Here is a 12,427-nt window from a genome sequence, read left to right on the forward strand (position 1 = left end):
GGAGGGGGGCTGTTTATATTGTCAGTCCTTGACCTCTCTACTCTCATTATTTAAAAATGCAACTATCTAGTGGTCATGAGCAACCCTATTAGTATTTGCTTTTCATTTAACAAAACATAGTTATGGATAAACAAACACTAATGAGTTTGTCAGAGGATCTGAATACAGGCAATCCCAGAAGATTCTCATACAGATCCCATAGTTAAAGGCCACCTATTTCCCATATATGCCATCCTACACATAAAACAGCTTCTGTGTGTCTCCCACATCCAGCATAATGTTGGGCATACAGCTTGATAAATGCTAAAGAAAGTTATATTTTTCAGAAAGGATTGAGATTTCCCTATTTTACATTTGAATTTTCTGTATCAATTCCCCTTTCCGTCCCCCTTCCCTCATAAGAAATCAGGTGAACAAGGGACAGAATGACAAATAGGCAAGGTACTAAATTAAGTTTTTTTTGGGGGGGGGGTACTAAATTAAAGTGGCTACCTCACTTGTAGCAGAAGTAGCTAGAGGACCCTTCGTGCCTAAGCCCTTGTCAGAACTTAGTACCACAGGGCTGATCCACCCCATTCACATCAAGGACACAATTCGGATTTTGATTGCTGCAAAGATGGTTCAGCTGAACCAAGATTACTCAATTAGTTTAGAAGAATCAGTGTTCTTCACAGAAAAAGAGGCCAACTGAAGATGTATCATTGGTGTAGCCCAGAGTAGTATTCTGCCCTATGAGCAGGACATGTTCAACTTGATGGACTGTAATCAGCATTTTTAAATAGAAATATATAGAAATAAATATAAATTATGAAATTGCTTTACACATGAAATTACTCACCCAGTAAGTAAGGGTGAGTACTGTTTTCCAAACCTGTGCTTAATACATGCATATACTGAATGGGTGGCTAAAAGGCAAAGATCAAAGATCTTTCCCAATGGGTATAATCCAATGGCTATACCAGGAAATCCAGAATAAGCGTTCAAGTTCCAAATCATAAGGAGTAACACGGGAGAAGCGAACAGCTAGTTTTAGATTATTTTTGTTACAACTGTTAAGACCTATCAAATGCTTTGGAGACACCTTATAAAATGGCTTCGTAAGACAGCACTGTTCACCATCCTGTGAGTAAGGACATGGCTGTCCCTGAAATGGATGTCTTAATAGTTTACAACAAAACCAAAATGAACCTCCAAACACCAAACTTGGAAGCTTTACTCCAGCTGTTTTTGAAGTGGAAATTTATAGCGTCTAAAAAATAACAGAAATTGCTTAATTTTAACTATATGAATATTATGTCCTTTCCCACATTCTCATTACTGAAACCTAATATCCTAAAAACTGTGCCAGAGCAAATTAAAGCCAAACAACAAAGGGCTGTTAATGGTCAGGATTTCTGGTCTCTTCCGTCAGTCAAGGGGAAAGGGAGAAACTTCCAGCAAAGAGACCATGCAAATTTTAACATGCAAAAGAACGAGGAGACAAAGGAAGGTGGGCTGCCTGGGTCTCTACCTTCCCTTTGACCCAAGGCCCCAGACTGCTCAGATATAAAAATAAAAGAGATGCTCAGTGGACTTAGATAGGGTCTTACATTCCCTGAGCAAGTCAACAAGCAGTAGAGCTGCTTTGTATCACAGATTTCCTCATAACATCTATTACTCTGTGAATACTAAGCACACTGTAACTTCTCCCGTCTCCATTCTCCAGCCAGGAGGACCTATAGCAAGCTAGTTGCTCATGTCCTAGGGAAGCTATAGGTTAAAAGTTGGAATTCAGAACAAAATCAAGGTAAATGACCATAAATATCCACTTTGCCTTTTTCCAGAAGTTACAAGTTTCATATAAAAGAAGAGTAGTTCAGGGGCGCCTGGGAGGCTCAGTCAGTTAAGCCTCTGCTTCGGCTCAGGTCATGATCCCAGTGTCCTGGGATCAAGCCGGGAGCCTGCTTCTCCCTCTCCTTCCACTTGTGCTCTATTTCAGTCTCTCTTGCTCAAATAAAGTCTTAAAAAAAAAAATCTTATATATATAAAAAGAGAACATTAGTTCATACCTCAGTGAAGAATGTATTAGGGTATGAGAATGCATCTTTCTCACTTAAATAGGACTTCTATCTGAGCACTGCTGAAGCGGCCCAGAGGAGGGAATACTTTATTCTTTCCTCTGCCTTCGTATGTGAAGCTCAACAGCTCACTCTAAAACGTAAAGTGACTTAAGCTTCCAGCATCTCATTCTCACTTTATACTCGGACTACTTCATGCCTGTCTTGCCTCAGCAGTCCTGATTATACTCCCAAAAAAGGCAGCTTTCTCCAGGACTTGAGTCAGTACAACTGGAACATACAAAACTCCAAAGGAGAGTATGGAGTTAAGGTTTTCCTAGCTGTAGGTTCTTTCAGCTTAGTGAAAGACAAAATTAGTCATATTTCCACTAAGGGAAAAAGTAAGGGAAGCTGATTCCTGCCTCAGACCACGTAATATACAGGCAGAAGGGCATGCATCTCTATAATGCACGACAGCCAACTGCAAAGTTACCCTCTGAGAGATGCCATCAGGGCAGTCTTACTACTCTGTGCAGATCCCTCTCCCTGGGTAAACTCTAAGACCCCATGGTAGACCCTAGCAGTACGTACACACCTGTGGTGATCAGCACCTTCACCAGCCACCTGTGGAAGAGAAAAAAAGGCTTGGTATTGGTAGTGTGCATCACCACGTACCAGCCAAGGTTAGTAGTTGCCTGGAAGACTACAGCATGTGTGGACATGTGGGCTATTCACTCAACAGTAACTTGGAGTATCTGGAAAGAGGATAAACAGAGAGAACCTGACCTGTTTTTGTGGGTGATCACCCAAATTATAGTTTCTAAAGAGTAAAATTTATCAGGATTTAAGTCTTTTCCTAGATTTTGGTATTCAGAGAAGAAAAAATTTCAGCTACAAGTTCCATCATGCAACATACTACTTATCACTGACTTATCATGCCCTGTCCAACCGATTCTGATTCTCCAACATAAACCCATTCCCTGTCCTCTAACCCGCCCTGGCAACAGGCCTGTGCCTTTCATTACATCAGCACACAGAGCAGTGTTGTATACTTGTCTTCTTTTTTAGACGCCAAGTGCCCTGGGACGCCAAGGGTCCCACCTTAATAACTCAGTACAAGGTAAGACACTTGAGAGACTGCAGGATGAAGAGTATAGCACTTATCCTAAAAAACCAGCAAGACCCACAGACTCCCACTACAGGGTTAGTCAAATGAACACTGGATTGAAGTTCAGAGTCCGTGCCTTCAGTCTCTATTACCTCAACGCACTATCTTGGAACAGTCAACCTGTGTTATTTTTCTGCCTTCATCATAAAAATGAGAGGTAACCTTCCTGTAAATCTAAACCTATGTTCAAGTTTAAGAAGTAGAAAATGAAACAAAAAAACAAGAGGGGGGAATATTAGTTTTTATCTCAAAGGCTCAAAAAATTCAAAGTGTAGGCAATGTTTACATCAAGAGCTGTAATATCAACCAGCCACAAAGCTAAAGGTGAACATCAATGACGACCAGTTTCTTTATGAAGACATTACACAAAATGAGGAAATCCTTCAAAATCAATCATCTAAGAACTATCTTCTCGGCAAAAATGAACCTACTAACCTCCTGTTTGCTTTTTCTTTCTACTCATCTCAGACTTGGCTCACATGTCCACATGAAAACAAAATCCACAATGAGCATTCTACTAATAGGAAGAGGTTTCCCTCCTACACATTTCCCAGCTCCCATAAAATCAAACATTAGAACATCAAAATATCAGGAAGATTTCCAGCTGTTTTCTTGAAAAAGCTTTGTATGCTAGCCAGGGTGATCTTACTCACCAGGCCGACATTCCTAAGGGAACAAGAGGAAGACGAAGTCTAGGAATAGGAATGACCTATACCCCCAAAGAATCCAAGGGCAAATGAGGATTAAGTTTCATTTCTCAAATTCAACTGACTCAAGACTTTCCTACTGTTGTACTATTATGCATTTTCACTTAAATTTCAAAATTTTAGGATGAAGTGACTACTTTTATCCAGGAGCATGGACTCCTGTTTCCTCCATCCCTTCTTTTCCACCCACTCTAAAATTCTGATTCCATTCAATCTCAGTCTAAACTTTCCTGAAACACAACTACACCCACTGAGAAGGAGTAATAAGCTTAATTAAACCTCTTAATACCTAGCACAACACCTTCAACTTCACCGTGGTTTCAGCACAATAGAAGAAAACACTGAAGAAAAATGAGGAAGTAAAAACTTTTCCCTCACACACCTCTTACACAGATGGAACCAGTATCCTAAAGGTGAATATGTGCACAAAAAAGTGGAGGCATCCTGATTCAGAGTCTGAGAAACATGGTGTCACGCCAGAAAGTATTTCTAGTATATTGCTAAATAAAGCAATATAGAAATCTTATGAATGCAGACTCCTAAGCCTTCTATTGTCAATGTCACCCAGACCCGCATTTTGACTATTGGGAAAGGGCTGCTTACCTTCAATGTGCCGACGCACTGTCCAGACAGCATTGGGGTTACCGGGTAACTCAGAGACAGCCATTTCTGATACCTGACAGGAGAAGAGACAAACCACAGATCCAGTGAGCATAGAACTTAGCTCCTTGCTTACAACTAGGGGATAACAGGATTCCAAAAAGGCAGTGCTCACAATGCACGTTGGATTAAAAGAATGGAACCAGGGCACCTGGGTGGCTCAGTTGGTAGAGCATGTGACTCTTAATCTTGGGGTTGTAACTTCAAGCCCCATGTTGGATTGCAGAGATTACTTAAAAATAAAAATTTTTTTTTAATCTTTAAAAGAATGGAATCATTTTATTAAAAAAAAAAGAACACTAAGAACCAAAAAGGCTTGGAAATATTGGCAATCCCCGTAACAAAGTTTAGCAAAAAGTGATGGAATATTTAGAAGGATAGTTGTTGCAGCAAAAACCACACAATTTCTTTCAGTATGACATGCCTGCATGCTCCTCAAAAAGAGAGCACATAGAATGAAGCAGGGCATCATCTAAGTTAGCATCCCATTTCTTCCCTAGCTCCCTTAAGGCCAAACCCCCTCTCTTAAGGGCCAATTCAAATGCCACATCCTTTAGGAAAAATCTTCCCTTATCCTCTTGCAAGGCAGTCCACTCTCCCTCCTATAAGCTCTCACAGAAATTATCACCTCCTAGGGCATTTACCTAAAAAGTGATTTCAGGAATTATTCTGTCCTTCCTACTAGATTTTATGCTACTTAAGGTTAGAGTCAAGAATCCTCTGAATATCCTATATAGTTCTCAAACATGAGAGGAAATGAAATATTTGAGATGAACTAAATGATCTAGAAGGGAAAACTAGGTGTAGGTTACATTTGAACTCACTATAAAACCCCTGTAATTTTTCTGTAAATATAAAACCATTCCAAAATAAAAATGTTACTTTTAAATGACCCAGAAATGATTTGCTTAAAATATCATACCATGTAACCACATTTTACAGAGAGTACTCACATATATCCATTAAAGGCCTTACCCTTTTTTTTTTACTTAATAATAGTAATACCTGATCATGGAACAGGAAAATTGTGGAAAACTTCATCACCAATAAAATATCAGTTTTGGAGTGCCATACTCTATACCAAATATAACATGTGACAGTGATCCTGCTCAAATGAGACCATAATCTAGCTTAACAAGGTTCAACAAATAGATATACAGGAACAAAGTAACGTTTAACAATTTCAAAATATTTTTCTGTATAACAGAGATCTTTTGTAGAACTGGAAAAAAGTGGGAGGGGGTGGAAGACTCAAAAACAATTCTTAACTGGATTCTTACACTGTACACAAAATTTTCTGTTAATGCATGTATGCACTTTTGGTGGAGAATGTTAGTTTTTGTCAAAAGCTGAACAGTATCTGATGAGCAATCAAAAACTGTTAGTCTAAATTGGGTTCAAGTCATTAAAAATTTACTAGCCTGATGAGTGTTTTGGCAGAGCCAAAAAATTTTCAAATTCCCTGAAACAGCAGTATTAATAGCTAGCATAAATTGAACAGCTATATGTATGCCAGACCTTGAACTAAGTGCTTCTTCATATGCATTATCTCATTTAATTCACACAACAATCTTTAAAGCAGGTACCATTACTGAGCTCATTTTATAAAAGAGGAGAAACTAAAGCTTAGTAACAGCTATTAAATGGTAGGGCCAGAATTCAAAACCAAGGTCAGTCATCTTGGCTGTGTTCCAATAAAAATTTACAAGAACACACAATGGGTCACTGAGAGCTTATAGTCTGCCAACCCGCAACTCTAAAGCAAACTGCCATAGGAAGCTTTATTTTCTCTTAACAAAATCAACTCCAGGGAACCTGCTAAGAAAAGCATCAACCTTAAAACCAATTAAGAGGATATGGGATTTGAGTGTCCATGTCACCTAAAAGATCCAGCAATAAAGGATTTATTAAATAAATTCTGATCCATCCACTATAGTGGAATATTGCAAAAACATTAAAAAGAATACAACTTAGGAAATATAATAAACATATATATATAAATATAAAATATAAATATATATATAGTATTAATATAATTAAAAATACATAAATACCTAAACACTTTGAATACAGACCAAGACTAGAAAAAATGGAATAAAATGCTCCGCGCAGACTTCCTCCATGTTTTAGCTGGTGAACCTGGAGCCAATAGGGGTTATTTTCCCCTTTTTAACCCCATTTGCCAATTTTTAAAAATGTGTCTACTGTGCTAACATGTTAAAGATCAGGAAATTTAAACTTTGTTATGGAAAAAGAAGAGGAGGAAAACATTTTTTCTTTCATATAAACATTAAATTTGTCATTGATTTCATCAGAATAAAGCCATAAGCTGCTTTTTCAGTGATTCTTCCCAAACCCTGCAAATGATCTAAAAATACCCAGCTTACCTCAAGTCCATGCCTTAGGACTCTCAGAGATGATCGGGGTCCCCTACCACAGGCCACATAGAGCTGTGGTGTGTCTTCATTGGCCAGATCAGCTATCTGAACAGAGAAAAAGGAAAAAATGTCTACTTGTACCAAGTTTTCACAACTAAACCTGATTTTCTTGGGGGACACAGTACTTTTTAGTTTACTAAGCTTATTTATTGGCTACAAGCCCTGGCATCATTAAGGGAAAAAGCCCTCATGTTCCAAAAAGCAAACCAGTTCGAAGCAACAAGTTTTACTAACAAAAAAGGCTTGTATCAGTTCTTCAGTTAGCAAAGTATTTTTTTACAGCTAGTAAAATGAGTGTTATATAACCTTGAACTGAAATTTAGTGTTTCCTTTCAACTAAAAATATAAACTATAATATTACCAGTATCTGTGACTGTCACCAATAAAAATGACATTTATTCATATAACATTAAAACTTACATACTCCCAATTATTCCTCTCATCACTACTTCAAAGTTACATTCAATAGATCTGCTAGACTACACATTATCAAAGTTGCCTTATCTACAGATACTCCTAATGATGTAACTAACCACTGGGTAACTATACCGGATTGTTCAGCCACCAGATGGGGAAGCCATGTGTTATGGTGGTAGCCCAAACGTCTAGCTGCTTTCCAGTACATCTGTTGGTCAATATATAATGAGGCCAATCATTTGTACTGTAGTTTTGTCAAAGAGGTCAGTTCAAGTGAAAATTCTTGACTGTCTATAAGGCAAAACAGTTTACTGTAACATGAACAAACGTGTGTTGAATGCATACAGCCTTCACACTGATCTCTTCTTTAAAAAAATTAACTCACCTATTTCAAATGCACCATCTTGTTATTTAAAGCCTTGATAAAGAAGCACATATATTACTTTTTCATAACTTAAAAATACCTTGTTATCTTGGCTATTTTATGACTACATGCATTTAAAAAATATTCAGGGGCGCCTGGGTGGCTCAGTCGTTGGGCGTCTGCCTTTGGCTCAGGTCATGATCCCAGGGTCCTGGGACTGAGCCCCACATCAGGCTCCCTGCTCTGCAGGAAGCCTGCTTCTCCCTCTGCCACTCCCCCTGCTTGTGTTCCCTCTCTCTGTCAAATAAATAAAATCTTAAAAAAAATAAAAATAAATTATTCAAAGACAAAATCTTAAAAAAAAAGGGGGGGGCAGGGGGAGCACCTGGGTGACTCAGTCGGTTAAGTGTCTGACTCCTGACTTCAGCTCAGGTCATGATCTCAGGGTTATGAGACCAAGCCCCACATCAGGCTCCAAACTGCGCAGAGTTTGCTTGAGAGTCTCTCTCTCTCCCTCTGCCCCTCCCCCTGCTCACATGTGCGTGCACACAGACATGCGTTACTTTTTCTCTAAATAAATGAAATCTTTAACAACAAAAAATATATATATATATATAAACATTATTCAGAGAAGAAATCCAGTTGCCTCACCAGGCTAGTAAAGACATCTGGCACAAAAAAATGATTAGCCCCGCTACAGATACCGGAACTTTGTTATCTTTTATCTACAAATTATTTACACAATTATTTCCTCAAATTCCAAAGAAAGGGGGGGAAAAAATCACTAATAATCTATTCAGGAATTACTTGGTATTTTCTACTGCCTCCAGGCTAATCTTTTCTCAAAAAGAAAGAACAAAAGCAGTTCATTTCAAGAATGGTTAATTTTACCAGAAATAGGGCCTTAATCCTGACTTGTTTCCCCAGCACAAAGTAAACAAACCTCTCTCTATTAAAAGTGTGATCAACTAGACAGGGTAGGCTGGTGCCTAATGATCACTCAAACCCCAGCAATCCAGGATACAAAGGCATGGCAAAATTCCTCCTACAATTGAGTGCCAGCAGCAGGGACACAGTCCCCATCCTGGGCCACCTTGCGTTCCTCCCTGAGGATATATTTTTTAAAAAGTTGTTACTGATTGACCCCAAATGTCTCCGGAGTATTTTAAGAAATGAAATGTTAAAATAAGATAGATATAGGTGTTCAAACTACAAATATTCATAGACTTTTAACTGCTAAAAGGTCAATTTCAGAACACTATGAAGTATATGAGCCTATTTACATTAAAAAGAAAGGGGTGGGGCACCTGGCTGGCTCAGTGGTTTAATTGTCAGACTCTTGATTTCAGCTCAGGTCATGATCTCGGGATGGTGAGATCAAGCCTGCATCAGGAGCCTGCTTGAGATTCTCTCTCTCCCTCTCCCCCCCACCCCCCCCACGCTCTCTCTCTTAAAACACACACACACACACACACACACACACACACACGTACTGACAGATGCAAGGAAAATGCCTGGAAGCAAACGCAAGAAGTTGTTAATAGCAGCATCCTCAGTGGATAGAAAGTTGAAAATAAGATTGGGGGTAGGAATGTTACCATTCACCTTGTGTATGGTTTAGAATTTTTATACTAAACACGAGTTATAGAATTAAAAAAAAAAAGTCTAAGGATTTATGTAATGGTTTTTAGTTCCCCACTTTCCACCTTTACACTCTGGTGATTTCCACAGATATGCTGATAAACCTCATTCTTAGACTGTATCTTAAGTTAACTGCAGTTAAAACTTTAAACTCGTTCAGATTCAAAAACATTTGGCTGGCACTGCTCACTGTCGAAGTGACTGGAAAGACCCACACCTGGCAAAACAAAATGGGAGAGAGACTGTCCAATTCATCAACCAGCACAAGGTTTTTGAGTGGTCTTGGTTGGAAGAAGAATGTGTCTCCTTCTTCCAGAGGCATGGCAGATGAAAACTCAGGTTCTTCATCATCATCTCCAAGATGTGCAATTTGATATAAGTAACTAGGAGGAAGCACAGAAGAATTTAATTAAACACCTTCTGTCTAAAGATGATATTTACCATAAACATAACACTCATAAAGCACTTTACAAAGATCTAATCAAAATTCTAACATGCATTATTGAGTCAGCTTCTATACTTCAAAATCTGTTTAAGTGGGGTTTTCTTTCTTAGAATAGAATGGGATGAAGAAATTAAGACTACTGAATTCAGGGGGCATCTGACTGGCTCAGTCAATACAGGATACAACTCCTAATCTTGGGGTTTTGAGTTTAAGCCCCACACTGGGCACAGACTTTAAAAAAAAAAATAAATAAATAAAGGACTACTGAATTCAGATTGGTACAATGAAGGACCTGAGTACCACAGTGGTTAAAAGCACCTGGCTTCCACTAGAGTCCCAGCTCTGCCCCTTAACTACCTGCATATTATTAATCTCTCTGTGCCTCACTTGTATCAATTTATAAAAATGAAGAGTACCTTCCCTAGAATTCAGTGAGTTTGTAGAACAGGGCATGAAACTAGTAAGAACAGTGTTTGTCAAATAAAATGAAATGAAATCCAAAAAAAATCCCATTTACACTTTAGGGAACTGGGTCACAGAGAATTTGTGAAATCTGTAAACTTGTGAAAGAAATTTGATCAAACACCTAAGTCCCTAAAATAAATGACATAAATGAAACGAAATAAGACACCTAAATCCCCTAAAATAAAATGACATGAATGAAATCCAAAGAAAATCTACAACCTCATTTCCTATTTTAACCAAAACCAAGTTTAACAGAAAACAAGAACTGGTGGTCACTTTGCAACAGCATGCAGATATTACAGTATCAATCCCCAAAACATTCCCCATGCAGATATTACAGTATCAATCCCCATGCAGATATTACAGTATCAATCCCCAAACCAAAACAAGAACGGATCAGAGGTAATGAGCAACCAAATCATCCTGTCCTTCTGTCTGTCCTCTGGCTAAGACTACTTAATGAAATGATTCAAAGGCAAGTCACCAAAAAAAAAAAAAAAAAAGAGGTAAAGCAACTTTAAGAGTAGATAATCTAGAACAATTTACCATCATAAGCTGAGTATGCACTGAACTTTTGGGAAGAAGCTCATAAAAAAGAAACACCAAATCACTGGTCAAGTTTACCCTTTAAGTAATAGACCAGGACCTTTAATACAGAGCACCTTAAACATTAAGTGTAGCTTTTTAGAAGCAGGATAAAATGACTAAATCCGTATCTGGAATACATAAGCTATTCAAGAAATATTTGCCAAATAAACCTCAGCATTTAACACTTTTGGTAAACACATCAGATTCTATGCTAAATTATAAAAAAAGCAAAAAGAATTATCCTTGAACAATGTACAAAAGCACTGAGAATGATACACATACAAAAAATTAATTAGTATAAATTCCTTACTCAGGCAAGAGGTGTATACACAGATGAAGACCATCTGTCAAAAATACCTTCAGTGTCTACGAACTGCCAAAGAACCAGAGGATGCCAGGCTCACTACCTCCATCAGAGGGAAGGTCAGCTAAATCTTGGTAAAACAGTTTCTGTGACTATGGTGTTGTGCTTCAGAGCAGAACTTTGGAACCAGATGGTCTGGGACTTCGGTGCCTGATCAAATTTCTTTCACAAATTCCATGTGACCCAGGTCCCTAAAGTGTACTTGGGGTAAGGGCACTGTCTCACTGGGAACGTTATGCATTGATATTATGTTATTCGCAGTGCTTAGAACAGTGCTTGGAACACAGTAAATACTAAATGCTAAGTGGTAGCAAATACTAAATGCTATTTAGTAAATACTAAATGCTAAATGCAAAAGATTGCTTTATGATTGAGTTAATACCGATACCACATGTTTCTGAGGGCCCAAATCAGCACTTTTTAAGTATTCCAGACTTTAGGTTCAGCAGCAATGGGTAATTTCTCACAAGCTCAAACCCATCTCAGTCTGACAAGTATCCACCTGTATACTGCAGTCTTTCTACTCTCTGCCCCAAAAGGTGATTTTCAAAACGGAAAGTTTTGGAAAATGAGTAAGAGAGCAAATAATAAAAATCACCCATAATCCTAGGAGTATCCCAGAATAGTCACATTAACATTTCGTTCTATCTACTTCCACTATTTTTACTTTCTAGTTTTCGTATGTAATTTTTAGAGAACTGCATCATTCTATAAAACATTTTTTCAAATAAGCAGTGTACCCTAAAATTTTTCATATCATTTTTCACTCAAAATTTTTATTTGTTATGGAAATTTTTAAACAGGTACGTAAGAGAGAATAGAATAGTATAATCAATGAACCTATATGTGCCCATCACTCAGCTTCAACAAAGGTCAACCCATGGCTAGTCATATTTATATCCCACTTCTCCAAAATAATATTAGTTTCCTGATATATTCATAGCTAGTTGGTATTCAAATTTCTCCATTGTCTCAATATTTTTATTACTTTTTAAGGATTTGAGAGTGTGTGCACGTGCACGGGGGGGGCAGAGGGAGTGGGACAGACCGTCTTTTTTTTTTTTAAGGTTTTGAGACAGAGAGCGAGCTAGAGAGAACGAGAGAGAGAGAGAGAGAGAGTACAAACAGGGGAGA

General features: G+C 38.1%; 1 protein-coding gene across 1 annotated transcript in view; it reads right to left on the reverse strand.

Moving 5' to 3' along the window:
* SF3B3 (splicing factor 3b subunit 3) overlaps positions 1-12,427 on the reverse strand; it is a 42,687-nt gene that overhangs the window by 16,595 nt on the left and 13,665 nt on the right. The window contains exons 9-11 of the mRNA XM_028092471.2: positions 9,649-9,814; positions 6,959-7,054; positions 4,515-4,587 (exon numbers count right to left, since the gene is read on the reverse strand). Of these exons, the coding sequence (XP_027948272.1) occupies positions 4,515-4,587; positions 6,959-7,054; positions 9,649-9,814 (335 nt within the window). The remainder of the gene's footprint in view (positions 1-4,514; positions 4,588-6,958; positions 7,055-9,648; positions 9,815-12,427) is intronic.

The sequence above is a fragment of the Eumetopias jubatus genome, unplaced genomic scaffold (genome assembly GCF_037043125.1).
Source record: "Eumetopias jubatus isolate StellerSeaLion01/CBP00866 unplaced genomic scaffold, mEumJub1_p1.0 scaffold_10, whole genome shotgun sequence".
NCBI lineage: Eukaryota > Metazoa > Chordata > Mammalia > Carnivora > Otariidae > Eumetopias > Eumetopias jubatus.